Raw genomic sequence first — 22,849 nt, 5'->3', positions numbered from 1 at the left:
TGATTACTCACTGTCAGAGACTAGTTGGGATAAATTAGTAAACTTTGAATTTTATAAACGTAGTAAAACTGATGTATTATCTCTCTCATGGTGGTCAGCATATTATCCTAACAGTCTTATGCTGTCATTACCAGTCACACTCGAATACCTGATATAGAATCCATCTCCAGGAAGGTCTTTTATTTTATTAAATTCTTCTATTCTATATTGAGTCTTTATTTTGATGTTTTCGCCAGGCTTCAACATTTCAAGATAAGCTTCCTCAGCTGTTTTATTACGCATATCAATGGACCCATACTGCAAAACACAATAAACCTCAGATGTGAAGCTGTATATTAATAAGCAATAGGAGTAGGTGAGCTTGAAAAACATGCATTGTTTTTCCCACTGGCAAGCTCTCTATATAAGTAAATCTTGCCACTTAACTCTAGTGCAGTTTTCACCTTAAGATGTCTATAGCAGGAGATTGAAACATGGGGGTGGAAAACAAAATACTCAAGTAAACAAAGCAGACATGCACTGTGAGAGACAGCCTGCACTTCTTTAAAATGTTTTCCTAGTGTAAACTGAGAATCACAAAAATAGTAAATTCTTTCCAGTGTGGATTTTAAGGAAAGTGAGTGGTCTGAGGGAAGTCAGAAACACAATTACAAAGCAAAATCTCTATCTGCATACTAGAGGTGCAATAGGAGAGTCTCAGTGCTCACAGTCTCAATGCTCAGTTGTAACTAAAAAGGTCATAAAGACATATGTGTTTATCACCTTAACAGTTCTGTCAAGTAATTGTTTTTCAGATACAGAAAGCAGAGTCAAAGACATATTGCACCATTCTCCCCAAACTCTCATTAGAATTTGAAAGTGATAAGATCAATATTCTTCTCTGTTTTGTAAAATCTTTCATATCCTTGCCTTTCTACTATGTATAGCAACTGGATTCAAGGTTTATTACTTAGAGATAAGAGAGCAGGTGTTCATAATTCCAAGTAGAAATGCATTAGTCCTTCAAACTTGTGGGCAGCTTGCACGCTCAACAGTGGGAGTTCTCCAGGTCCACATCAACCAGTTCTTCATGTGTCACAGCCAGAATGGAGGTTGTGCATTCTCATCATTCTTACCCAAGTTTTGTGGCAGGAACTCAAAATTCACAGAAAATCTCTCATTGGAGACTGCAACACCCTCTTTAGACCCATCTAGACATTTTGTTAGTATGCTGCAGCCTTTTCTTAAAAGCTTACCTCAAGTATCATGTCACCCAAGACTAGCCCATCAGGTCCGTTTGCTGGGCTATCATCATCTACATCTGAGACGAATATTCCATAGAGGTTTCCACCACATATCTGGATCCCAAGATCCACTTGGGATTTTTTAACAACAACAGTTCTAGGTTCAGGGGTCCTTTTATTTGTGTCCACAGGGCCCCTTTTGATAGGGAGAAATAGCACATGTACTTCAAGTTAAAAACTTGCATTACACATAATCAACTAGCCATCTAAAATATATATACATACATAATTACTTATCTAAATAAGTCACCTAGAGATAGAGCCTTGTAAGACAAACCTGATGTTCCCTACAGACTTTGTTAACTAAATCAATCTTGTAGTAAACATTCTTCATTGCTTGCAGACCCCATATTTCAAAAACAGTCAGAAAATATATGTATTTTTATCCCGGGGTCCACTTAACTTGTCTGCTGACTTATTTCAACCAGAAATACACTTTTTTGTTTAATACCCTTCACATCTACCCTTGAACTTTTTTTCTTTCCCCTAAGGCAAAAATTTGACTCTCTACCTTAAGGAATTCCGCGGACTTGTAGTTGGTGTGGTTTGTTTGGATGGGGGTGTCATTGTTCCTTCATCCTGTTCACTCACAGTATCGATCACGGAATGATTGTCAGGCGTTGCACCTCCACTGCCTTGAGGGGTGGAATGATTACTCACAGGTTCTAGGCGAGAACTAGGAGGATAAAACAAACAAAAAACCCACACACCACAAAAGATTGGTGGTTAGTTTTTCACCAACACCAAGTATTTTTCATGCAGTAAAAAGGAAAAAAAAAATCCCAAAACAGCATGCCAAGTAACATATGTTGACCATAAGTCTAAGAGAAAGATAAAGCTCAGTTTTGAAGCGTGATCATGCATCAAAATGGGATGGATAATTTCAGTAGGTCATATGGCCTTTCTAATTAGTTTTTGGCAACTCCAGCTATTAAAAAAAAAATAAAAGTACTAGAATCTCATAATCCTAGGAAGAAGTAACCTTTGACTTTAGTTTAATGTATCTGAAGATTATGCTTAAACAAGAGAGAAAATATAGTAGGTGCATCAAGCATATTTCTTTTTTTTTTTGACAAATACGTATCCACACATTATTTTTCTAAGCAACCACACTTCTCATCAGCACAAACATGCTGATGTTTGCAAACACATTATCTGTACAGAAGTTATCTACTAGCTAGATAATTGTGTGGACCAGAGAGTAGTTTTTGCAAAGCTCAGCCAGTCTTACCTTGATCGTGAATGATTGCCAAGCTGATACATATGTGGGTTATACTGAGCCAGAATAGTAATGGTATCACACTGCTGTCCAATGATTAGTCGAGCCTGTTGCTCTGTAGCATTTCTCAAATTGATTCCATTAAACTAGGGGGGAAAAAAACACAAACCAGAATGTCAAGTTTTCAAATGGAAACTAGCAAAATAATTCTTCCAGTCTCTTAATTAGTTCAATGTCTACATGCTGACTTATTTCCACTAGGGTAAATAGGTTGGAAATGCTGTTAAGCAATGATTCCTAGGATTTACTCCTTGGAAGGAATCACTGTAATTTTAAACTATTTGGTAACCTGACCATGAGTTTCAAAATCTTTTTTACTACTGAAAGACACATTTATTCTGAGCTGTCTTATGATTTGTTGTCACTGACTAAATACAAGCAGGTTCAGATCACCAATCTGTATGAATTCAGGATTTAAAGATAAATTTCGATCCATGATCTATTCCGGTCCATGGTAGCATCATCCACGCTCTGTGCAACAGAAGATGCTTTAACCATACACCAGCATGAACAAATCTAACATTTGCAAAGCAGCTCTGTACAAAATGCTCTTCCATGTGTTAACCTAATATTGTAGGCAAAAACAGGACTGCAGCATACCTGAGTACTTTTTAAAGCAGGTATTCTCAGGTAAGCATATGGCACAGCAATAGCAGCATGAAACTCGGTACAAGCCAGCTGCCTGAATATTTACTCACCTTATCAGGCAGAGCATGGTGTTGGGACAATATATTTTTAAGTACTGAAACTAGCTGGTTTAAAATTGAGTTATATTTATACAAGATGCAATCAGATCTACCATAAAAAGACATTTTATGATAAAGCTTGACATTATTTTATGAAAAAGCCACAACAGTCACAATTACTGGAATATTACAATACAGAGTAAGCACACTTTGCTATTTCTCACAGCACACACACTTTCTCAAGATATTCTGTTTGGGAAGGCAGTTATGGCTGGAGTCACATGAACTGATGCATTAAGCCATAGGAATAGTAAGCAAACAATTACCTCTAGTAACTGATCACCATATTCAAGGCCAGCTTGATGGGCAATGCTCCCACCTGTTACTTTAGAGACAAATATTCCACCATTTTCTCCGCTCACAATGGAAATGCCTAGTGGCTCAGAACCCTTCTGCACTTTAACATGACGTGGCTCTTCCATGTAGGGCCTTTTAGAGGAGATAGTTAAAACTGATTTGGACAACATCGCACTGGAACCATCACAATTTCAAAGTTACATGCAATACTTTATGGCTGTCTGAATCGTAATAATAAAAATATGTTTAAACAGATACTTTTAAAAAAATTACTGTCAACTCTTAAATGCATTCCTTTAACACCATGCAATGTACAGTGGCAGAAGTAAATGTATACCAGATACACAGCTGCTCAAAGATGTTATGGTAAATACGAATGATAAAGAGTATGATAGTGAAGTTGGTAGGAAAGAAGCTTCCAGATGAATGTTGTATGAAAGTAATTGAACCACTGTATATAATATGTAATTTACAAATCATATTCCAGAAAGGTATGTTACAATTATAAATGCTGGGGGTCTTTATTGCCAGTGAAAATAAACATCATAAATGATAACATGGAAAACCAAGGAACAACAATGCACAAATATCAGATTTCATATTTGTATACAGGGAAACATAAATTAGTAATGAAAATTAAGCAGTTGCAAACTCAAGCCATTAAGACAGCGGTTTGCATGGTAGCATTACAATTACCATGCAAATTCTCCTCAGGGCAATTATCCAAACATGTCAAATAGCACAAAGTGCGCAATACTGCTCAAGAAGGACAACCTTATATCAGGCCAACCTCAAACTCCTTAGTGATGAGAACCTAGGCCTAGGAGCCACAGGGATTCTCAGAAAAGACCTATTACGGAACAGATATCTGAAAGATGTAGAAGATTTAAGAAGAAAAGAACACTTAGAAAAAGACACACAGTAGTAAGACACTAGAAATATAACAAGAGAATGGCTGATACAAAAAAAATCCTGATAAATTCCCCTTTCCGCCCCCCGTAGTTGGGATGTATCCACCTGTACAAATAGGGCTGATCCCTTCATGGAGTATATAAACAAACAGTAGCCTCCTAAAAAGTGCTGGTTCATATTACTATGAAAATGTCTACACAGTAAAAAGTGTCACCAGGTATTAACAGTCGAGCTCATTCAGAATGAAATAGCTTAGGTACTAGGTGTGGTGTATTTTTTATTTTAATAGGGTTATACTCCTTTTGACATGCTTTCGTTTGAATGTATTATTGCCTAAGTCTTCATTATATCATATAGACGTTCCCTAAATTGTGCCAGTTGCTTGAACTATTTCAGTCGTGCTGTTCAGAAACCAGATGACTTAACTGGGCTGCACTCACGGCTACCAACGTGAGCTGGGCTGCAAAAAAAGTATTTTTGGAAAGAGTAGGATTTAGGGTTGGGGGCAGAGGGAAGAAGTAATAATTTCATAAATAACGTTTATTGCCACAGTATTTTAACTATTTGCTAGACTTCTGCAGTACGTGCATAATAGTTTGCCAGCTTACTAGTGCATAAAAGACAAAAATTGGCTGATTATATAAATGCAACTCTGGAACCAAATAATCTTCTAATATCAACATCACTGTTAGCAGTAATGGCCTCAGAGCTTGTCTATCAATGTAATGAAGACAAGGTAGGTCTACTACCAGCAAAGTTAAACTGAAGCCCACATTTTTTGTATGTAGCATTTCTTAGCTAAACTCACAGAAAAATGCAATTTATTAGTTCTTTTAACTCATTATGAGCATGTAAATCATTATGTTATATGAAGCTGCTTAATTATCATGGCATACTACCTCATTAAAAACTAAAATTACATCTTTCTAATTTTTATTTATTGTACCTTTCTGCTTTTCCATCTACCACATGCATTTTTAAATTTGGTGTGCTTGTTCTGGATTGGAATAAGAAAGACTCAAGCTTATACAAATTGCACAGGATCTTATCTTAGAATTCTAGTAAATACAAAATATGAATGATACCTAGTAACGCATGTAGTAGAGAATCAATAAGTAAAACAGAACTATAACATTTTACAAGTGTCTTTCTTGATAAGCAGTGTTATTGAAATGAAGTGAAATGCACTCTTCTAGAACATGTACACTCCCTGCCATAATTACTGAACACCGATGAGAAAAAAGTCTTAATTGATCAGATCTTTTAATTTTCATTTAAATTAAAATCAAGAGAACAAACTTTTTTTATTTTTAATCTGTATTATTATTTTTATCTGGAGAAAGGTCGAGAAAGTTACATATATGTTGTGGGAAGCAGAAAGAATTAAGACCAAATAACCATTTAAAACATTATCTAGGCATCTTCAAACATTTTCTGAGGAAAGAGACTTAAATTAGCTACTTTCTTAGGTTAAAAATTGTCTGTGTTAGTTAGGTTTTTATTTTGCTTTTTAAAAACAAACTTAGAATTATATTATTTTTAGAAAGTCAATTCAGACTATGGTTTGCACATATGCATAGCAAGAGCAAAGAGGCTGGAACCTGACTGTACTTCAATCATCTGATCAACATTAACAGCAATTGTTATTTCCCAGAGATCAGAACACATATCTTGTGCTCAGAGACACAAAGTCATTGGGGTGTCAAAAACCTCACTATTGCAGCTGAACATTATACATTATTAGTCACATGAAAGAGAAAAGAAATTCTGACTTTGAATTTGCAAGTGACAATTAGAAAAACATTTATATGAGGACACAAATTGAGTACACGTAGTACAAAAGTCACGCTGAAGAAAGGATGAAAATTCAGAGACCTTTCTACATTCCCTTTCCAAGTAACACTGTCCACTGTACACAATACATGTTCTAGAGTTACTGCAATAGCTGAATTACTGATTCTTTACACAAAAGTTTCATACGACATTTTATGAATAAGTTTTTATTACTACCAGAAAACTCAGAATACAGAATATCCTTTATACTTTATCATTTACATTTTTATGGTCAGTGCTTTTACATAAATCAAGGAACACAAAGGGGTCTTGAAGTCCTCATAAATGTAACCTGTTCCAACACATCATAGCTGCTTTACACTGCCAGAATGGCATTCAGCTGCCTTACTGTAAATAAAAGCCCAATTCAGATTTATGTCTTAGTGTTCAAAGCTTTGAATTCATGCAAACTTTTTGATATATCCAGTCTAGCCAGATCATGAGAAAATGAAATCAGGTGTCATGGGCTGATACCAGAAGCAATATATCTTGAAAATATTCATCATGGATACAGAAAGTCATCAAAACACAAATCTCCTGGTTTTAAGAAAACCATACTATCAGGTTCAATTGTGCAAGCATGTAATTAATGCTATTGGTAGTAGCAGTTCAGCTACAGCCAAAGGTATCAGTCACAGTAGTAGAACTGCAACTGCACATATAGATAGATTCTTGCACAGTTATGACCTCAATTTTTCATGTTATCTGGCTAAATTAATCAAGGCACAGTGTTCAAGCATACATTCTACAACATTAAGGCACCTGATACTTAGCTACCAGATGGTACTAGGTCTTCATTTCATTTAGTTTTCTAGAATACAAAACAAGCACCTGAGATAGTTCAGCTTAAGGAGTGTATTCCAATTTAGACCACCCTTATTTGGTGTGGCCAATAATCTAACATGGAAGAAATAAAATCCTTATGAAATGCCTTAATTTTCTAAACTTGAGAATCTACTCTTCAGTTTTGAAGAAAAAATCCACACATACTTTGTAAAGAAAATAGAAACACCAAGTAACAGAATCAGAGATGCACTCCTGCACCTATATCTCTGTCATTTAAACTAAATGTTCATATTCCTTCAGGCCAATAAATAAACGTACCAAATTTCCTCAGACACATTGGTATGAAAAGCAAATAACGTGGAGACCTTACCTATCTTTTCTACGTTCTCCTACAGATACTGGGCTAATGGAAATCCTAGGTAATGTAGAAAGGGAGTTCTGAGACTGGCTGCTGGCGAAGGAAGACGTTTCCAAGTTAAGAGGTGACTGCGGAGGAGTTATCAAGCTGGGACTGCTACATTCAGAGTGTGACAAGGAACCTGTGGAAAACCAACAGCTGAGTTTTAGTATCCTGCATCTGTCAGAGTCTGGAGATCTACACAGACGTAACAAAAGACACACACATATGAAACGAGACTGGTTGTTCACTAGCACTCAATCATATAACAAGCTTAGGGAAACCACTTCAACATTCCTCAACATAACTCATTTCAAACAGTGCAAATTTACTGTCTTTAATGACTATATGTCCAATCTGTCCCCTGTATGTGTGCATGCAACTACTGCCGTTCTCAACAAGGAGAAGACATCACAGACAAGCTACACCATATACATGTCTGAAAACACTTAACAATGCAAAGTTAAATAATAAAAAACAGGAAAGGAGAAATAAAATAAAACTTAATAGGTAGGCCTATTTTCAAATAACATTTATGTAGACCTTTCCTTTGGGTATGAGATATATTATGAAACACCTGGAAACACCAACAAAACCCCAGCATGAATCATACACAGTGACAGGAAAGCTCTGCAATTCCAAACAAGCTTAACATGACTGTTTGTATCTCTTCCCTGGCTGTACCCTCCCCCTGAGTAACTGACTGAGCAAGTGTCCTGACAGAAACACTCAGTTTGCTTCCTCTGAAAAGGCTACAGAAAATAAATCTCATATTACTAATTACTAATGACAGTCATTTCTAAGAACTTTATTTGCCCAGTTAGGAAAAGTGCTGCATGAAATCCATTAAGGCTACAGAACATCTGAGCAATGATGTCATCAAACTTTGAATTCCACAGCTCTCCAGCACTACAACTGGTATTTGGTTTCATGTGTTTATACATCCTACACCAAGCAATTATGAGTGAAGTACTAAAATATTTCACTGCATTTCAAAATATACTTTACAATCAGCAATACAATAATATGCAAAATAATAAACAATCAAAAAATAATGCAGGTCATCTCACTGTTAAAACTTTTAAGACATCATTCTAGAAGAAAACCACAACTGTAAAATACAGAGCAATACTTATTCTTACTTTTTTTTGGTGTGCACATCCTAGAGTCAACCAACAGCAAAAATAAACGTTCATTAGAAAGTTTCTTTTCCTACCTTCCTGTGGCAAAATGCAAATTTTCTAACCTTAATAAAACTGTCATACTTAGATTTTGGCACAACTTCATTTAACAACTGCAAATGCTTTGCATTAGCAATACTGAAAATAGTATGACTAAAATCGCTTATGAAATAACTCACCTCTGTCCGAGCCCATGACGGACCTTGGATATCTTGGAGTCAAAGGGATCTTAATTCGTTCTGCTCTGTATTGCAAGTTACTTGAAGAACCTATTTTTACAACAAGAAATCATTACAATAACAAAAGTAAAAACTACGATGAACCAAAAAAAAACCCAAACATTTATATTCTACTTCTTCAGTAAGCATTAAAACAGCCTCTGAATTTATGCACAAGCCTTATGATTACCCTCATATATACTGTGTATATCATATTTCTAGTACGTTGTCTTGAGTACACAGCCAATATAAACAGAGCACAACATAACTATACAGTATATATATACTATTCATTCTTGTATGAAAAAATTGAATTTTTTTTCAAACAAACAAAATTTAACTTGAAGTCCAAGTGAGAATCTAACAACTGTTTATTAAGAATCCACGGGACTCTCCAAAAGGCACTTAAAATATTCTAATTACATTCTGCCTGGATGAAAACATAAATTTTTGAAACTGTAAACTGTTATGCCATTTTTGCTGTGGTTACAAAGCTGTCATGCTCTATTCAGATGCAATTGTCAATCATTGATGTAGCACAAGACACATACATACACAAAAATGTTATTATATAAAATTTAAAAAATTCTAAAATGTTAAAATATTGCTGCCACAAAGCATGCATTTGCTTGGTATTACTGGGATAGGCATAAACAATCTCACGTGTCAATCAAGTAAACATAGGTGTAACTTATCATCCAACAATATAATTTACATTAGGCCATTAGTCATGCTTGATTTTTTGTTCTGGGGGCCCTTTGCTTTTCTCTTCTCTCCACTTCACTGAATCTTAAAAATACTTTGGCTGGGCCTCCCATCTTTATAAGGATACTTTTATGCAGTAACAGGCACAGAAAGGAGAATCACTCAAACATACAGCATTTTAAAGAGAGTGTAAAGAACAAATTAAATAGCTATCTCTAGGGAACACCATTAGTCATAAAACCACAAAAAAAATGAAGGAACACATGACGCCTTTAGGCTTTGTTAGCTATGACAATTCTACAACACATATGTTTAAGGAATTTTCCATTTATTCTTTGCCTTCACTATACAGGAATTCCACAGGAAATAAATCAGAAAAGCTATTTACCAAGTCTTGCACTGGATGGTAATGAATTTGAGCCATGAGATGCTCTTGTACGTGAATTTTCAGAGTAGTCATTGGAGTGTTTATGACTCAGGTCCAAACTCAGGCGACCTTGATGCTGGGAACTACATCAAAGGAAAAGGAGAATAGGGCAAAAGTTAGAACTGGGCAAAGGACCTCAGCAAATAGCAAACTGGCCAACAAAGAAGTTCGAATATTCCTGAGTTACTCAATAAAATGAATGTTTCTCTCCTTCCCACTTTCTAATTGTCCCATCATTTTATGACTTAAGAGAAGTCAGAGGAAAGATAGTCCAAAGTACTATAAAAAAGGGGGAAGGCTTTATTTGCTTTGGCAAGAACAAGAAAAAAACATTCGCAATTAGTTCATTAAAAAAATAAATTTCTTTGTCAATATCAGCCAGCGGAGCGGAGGGAAACCTAATCCATTGGCTACTGAAAGACAGGAAAGTAACTGGCACATCACTTCTACACAATAATGGCTTCGAGAACCCCGGGTCAAAATAACAAGCAACAGCATTGTGTTTCACTCTGCACTGTGTAAAACAACTACGAGAAGCAATTTCATCCTAACAAAAACAAAAACCTAAGGAAATAATAAGTTTTAAAACACCTGGGATGCAGATGCTGATGGCATATTTGGCTGGCAACTGATGGGCAATTGCTGGTGTGAACTCTATGGCTCCAGGCAGTATAGATTGGATTTCTCATGACAGCAGTTACTGCAGGACATGGTGCTAAGCTTCTTGGTACAGTACCTGCTTAAGATGATAAAAACACATTCTTACCAACATTATTAGCACATGAACTACAGAATTTTAAAGAATTTAAATATTTATATAATCACATATTATAACATCTGCATGTATGAACATGTACATATAAATACAACTAGCATACAGAGAAATATATTATTAAGCACCATGTTACACCTTCTAAGTGGTACACGCATATTTGCAATCTGGATTATAATGTGGTTAGTCGGTAATTAAGATTACCAAAAAATGCAAGTCATTCACAGTATATTGTTGTAATGTCCACGGGTAACTAAAAGATTTCCTCTGTTTTCAAGTAGCAAGCTTTTTTACACAGTAATAAAAATTCTGCATTTCTCTCTGAATAGTCTTCTGATAGGAACACAAGTTTTTAATTGGTACTTGAACTGACTACCACTAAAATCACTCTTGTTCTTCTTCTACTGCCTCAAAGACTCACACTTCTAGTGTGTTCTATGACTATAAATAATAGGACTTCAATATTTATGAAACTTATTTCTCAAGCTGTGATTTCAAGTACATTCATGCTTCAGTACTCAACCAAGCGAGAGCAGCCCTGCGGAGAAGGACCTGGGGGTACTGCTGGATGAAAAGCTCAACATGACCCAGCAATGTGCGCTCGCAGCCCAGAAAGCCAACCGTATCCTGGGCTGCATCAAAAGCAGCATGGCCAGCAGGTCAAGGGAGGTCATTCTGCCCCTCTGCTCTGCTCTGATGAGACCCCACCTGCAGTACTGCATCCAGCTCTGCAGCCATCAGTACAGGAAAGACATGGACCTATTGGAGAGGGGCCAGAGGAGGCCACACTTCTCATGCGAGGACAGGCTGAGAGAGCTGGGGCTGTTCAGCCTCAAGAAGGCTCCAGTGAGACCTTACTATGGCCTTTCAGTACTTTAAAGGGGGCTTACAAGAAACACAGGGACAAACTTTTTAGTCCAGGCTGGACAGGGCTCTGAGCAACCTGATCTAGTTGAAGATGTCCCTGCTCATGGCAGGAGGGTTGGACTAGATGAGCTTTGAAGGTCCCTTCCAACTCAAACTATTCTATGATTCAACCGAAGTCTATTTCACCAATTTCCTCTAAAATGAGTTTGTTGCATAGAATACAATAGTAAAAACTTGTTCACATTTCAGGACTTAGCACTGTACAGTCAAATGTAGGTTTGACTTGATTGTGTTATTATGCAAACTATCTTGGTAAGATAAAGCTTTTAAGTTAAAAACAATACCTTTTAATACTTTTTCTACTATTATTAAAAGAGGCAGAAAAGAGTAAAAGAAATCAAAGAAAAGCAAAAGCTTTACTGATCTGAGCTACTCTTGAGCACGCTTTTACATTCTGATAATTGTTTGGGTTGGAAGCTGTCTGTTGTTCCAGACACACAAGTCATTACCTCCTTCGCAGTCTCCAGTAAGAAGAAAATCTTCCATAATTTCTAGAGCACACAGGAGTTTGGGGCTTTCCAAAGAACTGACGGTAAACTCATACAAATCAATATTGTCTTGATTTGAAAAACCAAGTTTTGCATGCATCTCCTGAAGGTAGCTAAAGACTGAACAATCCATCTGGCAACAAGTTTACCAGGTCTAACCAACTAATATATGATATCCTAATTAGGTCCTGAAGTGTTTCTTTTAGTTTGTGCCAATTTAAAAACTGCTAACATGAACCCCAATACCAACAACTGTTTGATCAATTGAGACCACATGCTAACTGTTTTCTGTTTTACCTGATTATATTGATTTCTGTGTGAGCTGCTTGCAAGTCCCCTCTTCAGCAGCTTAGTATCTCAAACGCACTAGCATTTAATATTTAATTTAGATTAAGATCAAAACCAATTTGGGCACTCAACCTGAGCATTTCATTTCCAGTAGGCAGAACTTCATATGTTGTACTTTCTGAACATCAGATCTTTTTCCTTGGAAGTATTTGAGAAGTTAAGCATCTAAGTTAAGTATCTCAGAATGTCTCCATTTAGTATTTGCTTTCAAAAATGTTTTAATTTTACTTGTGCTAATGTATAGGCTACAACTTGTTCACCACTAATGTATTCAAAAATTCTCAGCACAGAAAATGATTAAACAAGTCCTTCAGCAAGGAGACGCTCCGTTTCCTTAATGGTTCTTTAACAGGTTTCACTTCTTTACAATCCAAAAGCTGAGCAGACCATGTTCATATAACAACAGATTACAGAAATATGTTTTGTGTGATATTTGTTCTGCACTTATCACAACTAATCCTCAATATTTTCCATATGTACAAACTCTTTGGGGAATTTCTAGAAAGTAACTACAAGTTCTGTCACTCACCTGCTGACATGCTGCCAGCATACAAGGCGGCAGGCACAAAACCGTCACTGTGCCTGGCAGACCGTTTTGGTGAATATGGTGCCCATTCCTGCAGCTCTGGAGACAGATGCTCCTCACTAGCTGGAGCATACTTCTGCACCTACAAAAACACAGGAATTTCATTAGAGGAAGTTGGAGATTCAGAAAAAAACAAAACAAAACAAGTGCTTGCCATCACAGCGCTTGTTACAACTTCATCTTTCAATGTTGCTGTTCACTTCTGCCCCTTCCTTCCTCCATCTTGCTCTGTTACTTCTTTTAATTATTTCATAATCTTTTTAGGCCAACGTTCGCAATTTAACTGGTATACTCTCCTTCATAAAAAAAAACACCCAGCATTTAGTTATGTTTCTCCTTTAAAATACTGCTTTCATAGGACATTCCAACTGTCATTTCAGCTGCTCTTGCAAGTGTTTCCTAAAGTGTTTCTGGCTAACAAGCCAGAAAGGGTTTCCCTCTCAGTCTGCATTTTCAGGTATGCATGGAGCAACCCTTCTTCAACAGAGTAATTCAGGCTTTGGAACCATCACAACTTCTGTACATAATGTGTTGACACTGGTGAGTTAAGGAACATGAGAATAGCTCAGAAACTGACAAGTTCAGGGCTCAGCACTCAGGGTTTACACATTTAAAATGTACAACACAAACCATGAGACTGAAGTATGGAATAAGTGAAAAATAAATTACTGAAAAGGTACTTACAGTTTTTATGACATTAATTAAATGAAGAGTTACTGAGAGCACAAAGTCAAGCACAAAGATACAGAGGTACCTTCTTAGAATGAATGCTTGATCACTACCATGGGTGTATTAGAAATTGTACTACTACTCACGAATTAAAGTTCTCTTAAATTTATCCACTTATCAAGGTACACAAACTTAACTCTGTTTATATATACCTAAGGAAACTGATAACAACCCAATATGGCTACAAATCCAAGTACGCTGCATGTTCTACATACATATTTTTGATATTATAAACGCTAATTCAGCAATTACTACATGTAGACTGGATACTACCACCAGACAACCTAAGGTAGTTGTAGTGCACAAAAATGATTCCACCAGAGAGAAATTTTCAGAGTGAATGATGTCCACTTTTTGAGGCACAATATCACTTCTCTCTAGTCAACAGCTTCAGAGATAGGAAGCTGTGCCTATCTTCGTGGAGGATAAGGAAGAAATTAAGGGAGGAAAAAAATTTTTAAAGTAATCACGGAACCTAGTCCTAATTTAACCCTAGAAATGTAAATTAACTAATATATCAAGTAATCTTAAAGACCAAAAATTACTACTTTATAGTTCTATTGCACAATTTGTTTCACCTCACACCAACACCTCTATGATATCTGCACTATCAGTTGGGCACTATGTAGAACCAACTAGAATATGCACTTGTCAATCCTTTCTAGTCTTTTAAATAGTGAGTGCCAAAAAAATTCCATCTGTTCCAGTGAACAAATTTCTTACACATAAGCCCCTACCTACATGTGTCCTGTCACAGCTGCCAACTCTTCATTATCAACACAGGACAACTTATATGCTTGTGATAATGCACTATAACGAAGCATGGGAGTATCAGTGCTCACTACTGATATTCTATATAAAGCAAAAACCCTGCATTCAAATGTGTTGAATAGCTTGATATCGTTTTGTTGTTATATATGTGCCAAAAGATATTAGAACATGCCTTCCTTAGCTTTTTGCAGGGCAACTCTTGATGAAAAGCTGTGACCTTTCTCTTAGCCGTACTGCTTTCCAGACCTGGTTTAGAATAAATCTGCTGCTTTCAGGTACTTATGCTTTTCTGTCATTGATAATGCAGAATTTGCTGGAAGCTTTCATAAAAAAGGCTTAAAGCTCTCCATAACTATTTTTCCAAAAAAATGTTAGGGAATGCAGAAAAAAATACAATTGAAGCCGTCCAAAAAAAAAAAAACAAAAAACAAACAAAACTGCTAGTTGTTCTCTTATACCGGTATTTTTGCAGAATATGGCTCCAAACCTTGCACTGCTTCCAATTCAGCTTTGCCTTCTGTATTGCTTCTAAAACTCAATGACAATAACGGGATTATCCAGGTATAAACAGTTACAAGCAAAAAATATGATATTGTGAGTTATTATAGTGTGATTATATATAAGCAAAGATAAGACTTTTTGAAACTTCTGATTTCAGTTGGGAAAAATAATCTGTATCTGCCACCTTAGCAAATCTGAAGCGGTAGACCTAAAACTACATTATTGATGATGCCACTTTATATATAGTCGTCATCTAAATAGGTTCATCTTCTTAGACCACAAAATTTTTCTTCCACCTACTGTGGTAAGACATGACCCACAGTCTCCACAGTAGCCTTGTTTATTCTAACAAACTATAATCTCATTTTGAACTGTATTCTTAAACCACATTTTCATAAACAGTCCATCTACAGTGTAATGTACCTAATGCCCTATGAATTTCAGATTAGATTTACAAAATGTATACACACAGAAAGACTCAAAAAACCAACACTGTGAATGGTGTACCTTTTTTCCAATAGTTTGTACAGTGAGCTGGGCAACTGACTTTTGGAAAACTTAGGAGATTCTACTGTTAGCTTTCCTAAACCTGCCTCTTCGCATTTTTATTTATTTTCTTTTTTTGGTCAGGTGGTCAAAAATATACACAAAAGAGCCCTGATTTTCCACCAAGCAGCATTAAAACCCTGAGATGTGGCTGTTAAACAGAACCCTATGATTCTGTTTGGTGGCCACCAGCACCTGTTAAAAACTGCAACTCCAAGAATTGGTTTTGTATTCTTTGACACTACAAACTGCCAACTGAGTCTGGGGTAGCTTCACAGGGAATCTGGTTTTTGAGAACACGTTATGCTTCTCCTGTCACGCTACGAAGCTGGGCACCCAAATGCACACTGAACATACACTTTAAGGTTTCTAGTTTTGTGCTTCAATATATCAAGCTTCTACCTGAAGCGCAGGATTAGGAATGGGCATAGAGGTCATTTTATGCCTCAATGCAGGAGCTGATTTTGGCCTTGGCCTTTTAATCTCTGGCTCTTCAACTCTTTGAAAGCCAATGTCATCTTCACAGGATTTCCTTGAAGAGAGGCGAGTGCAGTCAATCCCCTCCTCCCGATAATAATGCCCAGTGTTCCTGCTGCGCCCCTTGAGAGTAGCAGAGTCCTGCTTAAGTGCCAAGGAAACTGGAGCTTGGACAGTGGCTGGGCTGGTGGGTGGAGATCCCGTTGTTACTGTAGACTCTGATGCAGAGCTTGCCTGCTGTTTGTGCTTGAATTTGATAGAGTCACTTCTCTTAGGAGGAGTTGGAGGAGTTGAAGCCACTTCAGATTTTGATGGCTGAGGTGAATGGCCTGTCACCTGATTAGGGGAAAGGTACTCCAGCTTGGGAGGAGTTGGTGGTCTTTTGAAGGTATCAGGATCAAAGATAGATTTCCTTTGTTTTGGCTTTTTGTAGACAGAGAACTTCTCCGTTTCTGTTGCTGAGATGTTAACCATGACTTTTGGCCAGGTACCACCACTGTGCTTAGCTCCATGTCCTTTGTCACACGTGGTCTCAACCACCATACAGTCAGCTCCTGTGGGTTCATAAGGCAGCCTTCTGTTGTCCAAGTCAACAGCTCCATAGCCTCTGTCCCCATAAGCCTCTGGGCTGAAGGAGCTGAGACTGTGTTCTGAATTACTATGGCAACTGTGCACTGTGTTCCTACGAGAGTCTACTCGTAGTGTGTTATTAGGAAAAGGTTTGTGATCACAAAATGAACCACTGCCCTGATCACTCTGGTCCTTCTTGCCATCCATGATGTCTGGATTGAAAATGTCAGTCTGTGTTGAGCTATTGAGTTTCAGATTTCTTTTATTTTGGGATTGTATCTCTGATGCATGAACCCTACAGTTCGATACTTTTTCTGAATCCTTCAGATTTTCAAATATATTTTGACCGCTCCAAGATGAACTCTGAGGAAAAATCTAAAACAAACAAACAAAAAAATACCACAAGTGATCACATTATTAAGGTTGGTTTCTGTTTAGAATGAGGCATATTCTAGCCTCCTTGATTTACCTATACCTGAATATGCACCAACACATTTATAGATGCAGTTGGGAAAGGTTTAATAAAATTCTGGAGATCAAAACACGGAACACAGATAAAATGAAGCTAGAAAAAAATTTTAAATGCTTTCAGAACAATTCCAGACGGGCAACTTCACACTGTGGCAGAAGCCTTTTACTGACACTGAAAGGCCCTGCACTCTACTCCTACCTCTGTTAAGTGATGCTAATAAGTCATCTCTCATTGCCCATTTTCGCCTCAAATATTTCATCTTTTTACTTTCTTAAGATCTCAAGCTCTCTGGAGCTGGAATTATCACTCACAAAAGCCATGTGACAGGCCCAGCATAAGAGGATTATAACCTCAATAAGCAAAACAGAATAATATTTTTATTGCAATAAATCTGAAAAGAAAGTCTTGTACTTAATCCTCATGATAGCCAGAGTTCTGTTCTCTGCACAACTCCTCCCGGACTAAAGCAAACCTTTCTGTAGTCAGAAGGCAGTTTATCTTTCATGTACAACACTACTGCAGTCCCAAAGATGAAAACAAGAAAAAAGAAGGAACTGTGCTAGGAGTCATTTCATGCAGCCAGCAAACAAATGGGAAAGAAGTAAGAGCAATAAATAAGTTTCATTTCCTACCAGATGCCACAATAGCCTTACATGGAAATAACTATTAAGTGTACCACCAGTGAAATGCACCCAGATGGTCTTATCTTTAGCAGAGACTTTCTCATAACGATATATTCATTTGTGGCATACTCTTCCCTGAAGAATTAAAATAATTCTGTGTAAGTTCAAAAAAATTCTGCGAATTTAGCTTCTCCTACTCACCTTCATCAGTGACAGGGTAAGGGAATCTCTACAGTTTCGTAGCAAAGCTTCACATTCAGTAAGTGACTTATTATCTAGTGCAATGCCATTGATCTGCACACACAAAAAAAACCCAAACACAACAGAGATCCGTAAATCAAAGGTAGCAGGTGCGGAGCATCTTAAGGTAGCATCGCTGAGACAAAAAAACCCACTAGTTCTATATGTGTACATGACTCAAGTCTGGTTGACCTTGTCCTGTCTTTTTCCATTCTCCACTAAAATAAACGAGCCTGTTAACTAGGATTTTGCTATTCCTACTAGAGATACAGTGTAACAACACTTGTTGTACTACATTAGCCTCTATGGTATTTGTACATCAACAGTAATCGCCTTCCCTTCTTCGGGGGTTCATAAATCAGACAGGTTGTTTAAGGCTGCAAATGCACATAGAAGAAAACCTCCCCTGCCAAGAAGAATGACAAGAAATCTTTCATCCAACCAAGGGATGTCTTTTTGGAACTGATCTTTCCTATTCAGTACAAATATCACGAGTATCATTATATACAAGCCAAGTGTGAAGAGTCAGTGTCTCTGTCATTAATTCTCACATGAACCAACTGGAACAAATAACCTGCCCATTATATTAATCACAGCCTACAAACACATTGTTTATAATAAATATTTAGTGAATATACAAAAAGGTCATAATACAGTGAAAGTAAAAAATTAACTGGAAAGTTTGGGATCTTAGAGGAGCCTCAAAGATAATGCTTTAAAATAAATGAAAAAAAAAAAAAAAAAAAAAGAAGAAGATAATGTATTCTTAAGACTTACCGCAATTATTCTGTCTCCCACAGTAAGGGAACCCTCTTTGGCAGCTGGGCTTCCAGGTACAACAGCAGCAACAAACACGCCATTTTCTAGACTGACCCCGCTATCTGAAATACACAAAATAAACATACATTTACTCCTGCAATTCAAATACCTTGCCCAGACAGCACGTCTGACCTGCTTGCACAAGAAAGAACTAGCAAACAAATTGAATTTCATTTTCTGAAAACACAAATAAACAAGAACACAATGGCAGAAAATAGGGATTTTTTTTAATATCCTAAAATTTAACGTAATCATAAAAACCTGAGGTGCCTGATGGGTTTAAGAATCCTGTTTAGCCTCCCAGTAGCACTCCAGACAGGCAGCTAACTAGAAGTATGAAAAATAAACTAATAAACAAGCAACAGACGCACCCCCCACAAAACCAAAACCCACCTAAGAACAGAAAAGAAAACCCGTACTTTACAGAATAAAGCTATCAATATAAGCATTCTTAGTTTGCTAAAAACAAATAATTAAAATCCCTATCAAGGAGGTAGTAACAGCTGAAGTGGGATTTAAGCAGAAGCTCAGAACATGCACCTTTACATCAAGCCATTTTTGGCTGAACAAACATGTACCAGTTACCTACACTCTTTATAGCAATTACCTTTATGTCCGGAAACATTGATGTGAAGAGGTGTTACCACTCGTCCACCTAAGGACTTCCTTCTTCGAACTACCATGTTAATAACACCACCTCCGTTTAGAACAGCTTTTATAACTTGCTTTTTATCCTTATTAGTAAGATCCACATCATTTATCTTCAGCAACCAATCGTTCACTCTAGCAGATAAACAGAAATAAACATGTCAATGTTACAAGCATACCTTGCTGGATGCAGCACATGAATAACATCCATGGAAAAGGATGCAGCAGAGTTGATCTCATTATACCAAACCTTAATTATCTGGAGTCCTCTTTTCCTGAAAAAGCACTGAATAGCAGCTAAATGAAAACCAGAACTTATAGTCTGCACTTCATAAGCAAAAGTATATCCTGAAATTGGTAATGACTACCCCTTATTTAAAATCAACTCTTTGGATAGAGAAGAGTGGTTAAAAAACTCTTATTGACACTAAGAATGGGAGCAGGTTTCAGATTATCCCTTGCTCTACTCACCTTTCCCTCTCCCTCAATACCTCACCCTCGTGTCTTTCCCAAAATTTAAATAAATAGATCAAAGTTGGAGGAGATAATCAACAGAGTAGTTAAGACAGAGAAACACAAGAACATTTCAAATCCTGGTAAGCTTTAAAGGGATAAGTCAAACTGTTTAATTTCTGTAATGCTTTCAGGCTTTTGTCTTCTCAGTTCAATTTCCCAAACAATATTAATAATACACACATAACCAATGATAAAAAAGAACTTTAAAAAATGGGAAAAACTGCAGGTAATTTACAATGTGGTCATATTCAATTTATCATGATGAACAAAAGACAAGTATCTTCCAAAGTCAAACCCTACCTTAATCGACCATCAGCAATACTTCCTTTGTCTACTTTGGTAACGAAGATCCCGCAGTCTCCAGGGAGGTATGGCTCATTCACGCCTTCTGCCACATCAAAACCAAGTGCTTTCAAGTCCATATCATCCTAAAATATATTATTAATAAGTGACTCAACTGCACTGGCAACCATTGTGCCACTGGCTGCTAGCAAGAGGCATTACTGCATGTTTGTACTATGCACTTATATTTACAGAGTACCTGTTCTGGGCAAGTTTCTATATTTTATACTTCCATATATAAGCTCCCAATTCTCAATTCCATTAGTTATTAGGCATCCTCTGGCATTATGAAAATTAAGGCTGAAATAACACAGAATGGAACTTCAAAGAGGAACAGGAAAGTAGAAGGGCACAGAAGAAAGCGTGTTCAGACCTGTATAACCCATTTTCAGGTATGATGCTGGATGCATCATGAGAGAACAAGGACATGTTCCTCAAGAATGGGCATTAACTGGGCCAAAAACAATTGTAAAGGTAAGAAAACAGAACTGTGTCTTAATGATGAACTCAAAGATGCTCGCTTTGATATGGCTAGAGACCAGAAGCAAACGGGAAAGTAAGCTCTAACATTTTAGGGGACCATTTCTAAACACACATTAGCGGCAATATTCTACCAGCCCTGGGCCAAAACTCATCATCCTCAATGTATAAAGAGATAAACAACTTTAACAAATTTGTCATTGAACCAAACAGGGAAATTTTAATTTGGTGTTTGCTAAATGGCAAAGTCACTTTAAAAATTGGGACCAACTGACCACAAACTGATTTATTGAATTTTTCAGTGTTAAATAATAATACACTTAGAAAAATTAGATAACTCTACTTAAAATTAACTGGACCAACTATCTCAGCATACTGAAAGGAGATGATACTCGAAATTTAAAATCTAACACACAAAAATTAAAGAGAGCTTAAATCAGACACGTAAGGCATGGTTCTAAACACGGTTCGATGACTAATCCCCTTAAAATCAGAGAGCATAAAGTCTTCAGGGAGCGCCAAAGATGCCTGACAAAAGCTGAAGATGAAAAATGGAAAAGTATAAACATTACCAGTAATTAAATTAAGCTAAACTTGCCAAAAATATATTAAAAACCTTTTGATTCTTCCAAACATTCTATGTAAGAAAAAAACTTATAGAGATGAATAGGGGGCTGCCATGAAATAAAGATCACGGTTATCATTGCACAGCCCCAGAGCTGAAAAGTTAGTATTATTTCTCTCAGCTTTGAGCTGAGTAGTTACATAGAACACAAGCTTAAGCAGACAGGTGAAGCTGAAGCAAAAATAAAAGGGATTTAAATGCATTCAACTCTATAATCTCCATCCTGGAATTCAAATGCTGGTAGGTCAGCAAGGATTTTCCCAAATATCTAATCAAGGTTGGCACAATACTATTACTACAATTTGATGGCAGCAAGTATAATCCCTATCTTTAGGAAAGGAAAAGCTATATGCAGATGGCAATGTCTACAACATTTGATGTCAGTAATGCAAGCATTCGGTACAATCTTTGAAGTGAAGAATAATTAAATAATTGCACAGGAATTGAAAATTCATCAGGCTACAATGTTGTTTATCGTGACTACAGCATATGACAGAGTTGCTGACTAACTTTCCAGACAATGAAGAAGCAAAATTATTACTTTCATTTAAAATTGAGAAGATGGCAATGCACAAAAATCTGATGATGAAGGAGCTGGTCAAACAAAATGAAAAAGCACGGTGAAAGGGGAATTGTTTTTCCAGAAACAATTTACAGATGGTGGCCCTGATGGATCAGCATTGACACTCAGTTCATATAGTCTTTTCAATCTATATATTTCAACATATAATACTACTAAATTATTTTTTTGGTATCAAAAAAGGAATGTACTAGTAAGTCTGGTGAGATGCACTGTCATAACACAGACAGATTGAAAGAGTAGAAAAAAGATGACCCCCAATACTGCAGTAAAATAGAAGGGACAGCATTAAACCACAAACTTTGTCATTGAGGAATAAGAAAGAAATGCTGGCATATCCAGAAGCTGTTAAAAATGAAACACAATCTGGGAGAACACCTGTGAGTTCTATGCAGTCAAAAAAATTACAATTAGTGAACCATGTGATGTGCCAGCCAAAAATTTTAAATAGAGCGGCATACAAGACTTGCATACAAAGCAGTGAAATAAAAATTCTAGACTACAATGAAGAAAAAGAAAATTAAATGAAACAAAGTGCTATCAGGATAATGAAAGGATGTAAAGGTTATCTGAAAAGCTAAACCTAAGAACTTTATTTAAGATGCCAAAATGGAAAAGAGAATTAACCCTCTCTACAGACAAGTAAGAGAAATTAGCACCTCCTTTTATCACGGATGTTTAAGCTGAAGGGCAATGTTGCCCTATACATGTTCATTATTAATAAA

The 22,849-nt window shown here is 36.7% G+C and overlaps 1 protein-coding gene across 1 annotated transcript in view; it reads right to left on the bottom strand.

Moving 5' to 3' along the window:
- The window catches only part of DLG5 (discs large MAGUK scaffold protein 5), a gene marked incomplete at both ends in the record, with an annotated part of 106,396 nt that overhangs the window by 8,921 nt on the left and 74,626 nt on the right, over positions 1–22,849 (bottom strand). The window contains 16 exons of the mRNA XM_080347501.1: positions 149–297; positions 1,236–1,419; positions 1,795–1,959; positions 2,515–2,648; positions 3,575–3,737; positions 4,396–4,473; positions 7,507–7,675; positions 8,894–8,983; positions 10,026–10,147; positions 10,656–10,800; positions 13,129–13,267; positions 16,135–17,154; positions 18,076–18,168; positions 18,892–18,995; positions 19,541–19,716; positions 20,398–20,525. Coding sequence (XP_080203627.1) covers positions 149–297; positions 1,236–1,419; positions 1,795–1,959; positions 2,515–2,648; positions 3,575–3,737; positions 4,396–4,473; positions 7,507–7,675; positions 8,894–8,983; positions 10,026–10,147; positions 10,656–10,800; positions 13,129–13,267; positions 16,135–17,154; positions 18,076–18,168; positions 18,892–18,995; positions 19,541–19,716; positions 20,398–20,525 — 3,059 coding nt within the window. The remainder of the gene's footprint in view (positions 1–148; positions 298–1,235; positions 1,420–1,794; positions 1,960–2,514; positions 2,649–3,574; positions 3,738–4,395; positions 4,474–7,506; positions 7,676–8,893; positions 8,984–10,025; positions 10,148–10,655; positions 10,801–13,128; positions 13,268–16,134; positions 17,155–18,075; positions 18,169–18,891; positions 18,996–19,540; positions 19,717–20,397; positions 20,526–22,849) is intronic.

The sequence above is a fragment of the Nesoenas mayeri genome (genome assembly GCF_963082525.1).
Source record: "Nesoenas mayeri genome assembly, chromosome: 7".
Classification (NCBI taxonomy): Eukaryota; Metazoa; Chordata; class Aves; order Columbiformes; family Columbidae; genus Nesoenas; species Nesoenas mayeri.
This window is presented reverse-complemented; position numbering and strand designations above follow the sequence as displayed.